The following is a 1,761-nucleotide window of genomic DNA, read 5'->3' as shown; positions in this document are numbered from 1 at the left end:
GAGGTGGGCAGGTTCAGCCCCTTGGTGATCTCCCGCCACAGCTTCTTGTTGATCACCTGCTCCAGGCCACCCTTCTCCGTCACCAGCGTGTACAGCATGTACAGGTCCAGCACCTGCTTGGCCATGATGGGGATCCGGTTCACAGGGGTCCCTGGGGAGGACAGACTGGGTCTGGGTGCTGCCTTCTCACCCCCGGCAAAAGCGGGGGGAAGTCAGCAAGACCCCCGAGTGGCGTGGGGGCCCGGGGGCTCCTGCTGGTCCCTCCCCTCGGGACCCCCGGCCTTGCCAAGCACCAGCCCCACGCACAAAGGAAACAGAAACTCGCTGTTTTCAGCGCGGTTTCGCAGGCTGAGGTCGGCAGCGCCCGGCAGTGGGAGTTATTTATAACAGCGCCAGAGCTTCCCGGCGTGAGGGTCACCGGGGGGGTCACCCCTCCAGCGACAGGGAAGGGGCTGCAGCATCTCCCTGCCTCGGGGGTCTCTGCCTTCCTGCTCCAGCAGGTGCGGGGCTGAGGGGGGGCCCAGCCAGCAGCCCCCAGCCCCCCACACCCACACACGTGCTTCCCCCAGTGCAGGCAGGACAAAGGCGGAGGGCAGCCGCGCGTCAGCATTTCCAGCCTTGTTTTCCACAGAACCAGACCCTCAACTGGGCGAACGCTTCACTTTCAAGTCCTTCCCACCCCCCTGTGCCCACCCCCTGGGCAGGGCCAGGAGGCAGTGGGGTCTTCACCCTCTGCAAGGACCTGGGGGAGGGAGAACAGGGGGAAGCAAAGGCAGGGGCTTGGCCAGGAGGGGCAGGAGCCTGTGGGGAAGGGGCCACAGGTCCAGGATGCCATGGGGAGTGGGGCTGGTGCGGGGGGGCCACAGGCACCAGATCCAGCCCAGCAGGTTTGACCCTGCTGCGCAAAGAAGTTAAAAATTAACCAGCAGCCAGGCCAGAGTGGTGACCTCAGGGTTGTAACGAGGGGCGAGGAAATGAGCCCCTGGCCCCAAGGGGAGTGGTGGGGGGAGCAGGGGGGACTCACCTCGCTTCTGCATGAAGCTGAAGAGGTCGTCCAGGAACTCCTTCCTCCTGGGGTCACCGTCCAGCTCATACAACTGTGCAACAAGAGGAGAGAAACACTCAGAAAAACCCTGATCTGTGCCCCCTGCCACCCCCCCCACTCCAACACCCCGGAGCAGCACCCCTGGGGCTTGTGCCCCCCAGCCTGAGCCAGTCAGGTCGAGGGGTCTCTGCAAGGGGACTGACAGGAGTCCTGGTGTAGTGGAGCCATTCCCTGCCCCCACTCAGAGCTGGGCCCCAAAACACAAGTGCCAGAGTCCCAGTGCTGCCCCACGCCTCTCCTGGCAGGTGCCATGATCAGTCCCCTGCTCCTCCTGGGAGCTGATCCTGGGAACATTCAGCATCCACAGTGTGCTTGGCACAGAGTGGAGCAACAGTTTGGTGTGATCCACACTCTGCACCTACAGCGCCAGAGGGAACTGGTGCTGGGAGCCAGTGAGTTCATGTGCCACCGTGTGAGCTCCTGTCTGCCATGTGCTCAAAGGGGGTCCCTGAGGGCACAGCCCTGGGAATGGGGGCCATGAGGAGTGAGGAGGGTGCTGAGCCAGACACAGTTGCAGGATGCTCTCCTGGCTGTGGCATGACACTGGCTGCTGTGCTGCCCAGCAGAGCCTGCTCCCCTCTGCTCGGCAAGGCCAGGGCTGAGCACGGGTGGCCCTGGTGAGGCTTTGTGCCCGCCAGGCAGCGGCCGTGGGGCCG

At 64.5% G+C, this 1,761-nt stretch overlaps 1 protein-coding gene across 1 annotated transcript in view; it reads right to left on the bottom strand.

The window, feature by feature from the left end:
• The window catches only part of WDR18 (WD repeat domain 18), a 14,815-nt gene that overhangs the window by 12,586 nt on the left and 468 nt on the right, over positions 1-1,761 (bottom strand). The window contains exons 2-3 of the mRNA XM_010001855.1: positions 1,025-1,097; positions 57-151 (exon numbers count right to left, since the gene is read on the bottom strand). Coding sequence (XP_010000157.1) covers positions 57-151; positions 1,025-1,097 — 168 coding nt within the window. The remainder of the gene's footprint in view (positions 1-56; positions 152-1,024; positions 1,098-1,761) is intronic.

Source organism: Chaetura pelagica, unplaced genomic scaffold (genome assembly GCF_000747805.2).
Source record: "Chaetura pelagica isolate M959 unplaced genomic scaffold, ChaPel_1.0 scaffold1407, whole genome shotgun sequence".
NCBI classification, from domain to species: Eukaryota; Metazoa; Chordata; class Aves; order Apodiformes; family Apodidae; genus Chaetura; species Chaetura pelagica.
The sequence above is the reverse complement of the archived record's forward strand: the minus strand, read 5'-3'. Positions and strand labels throughout refer to the sequence as shown.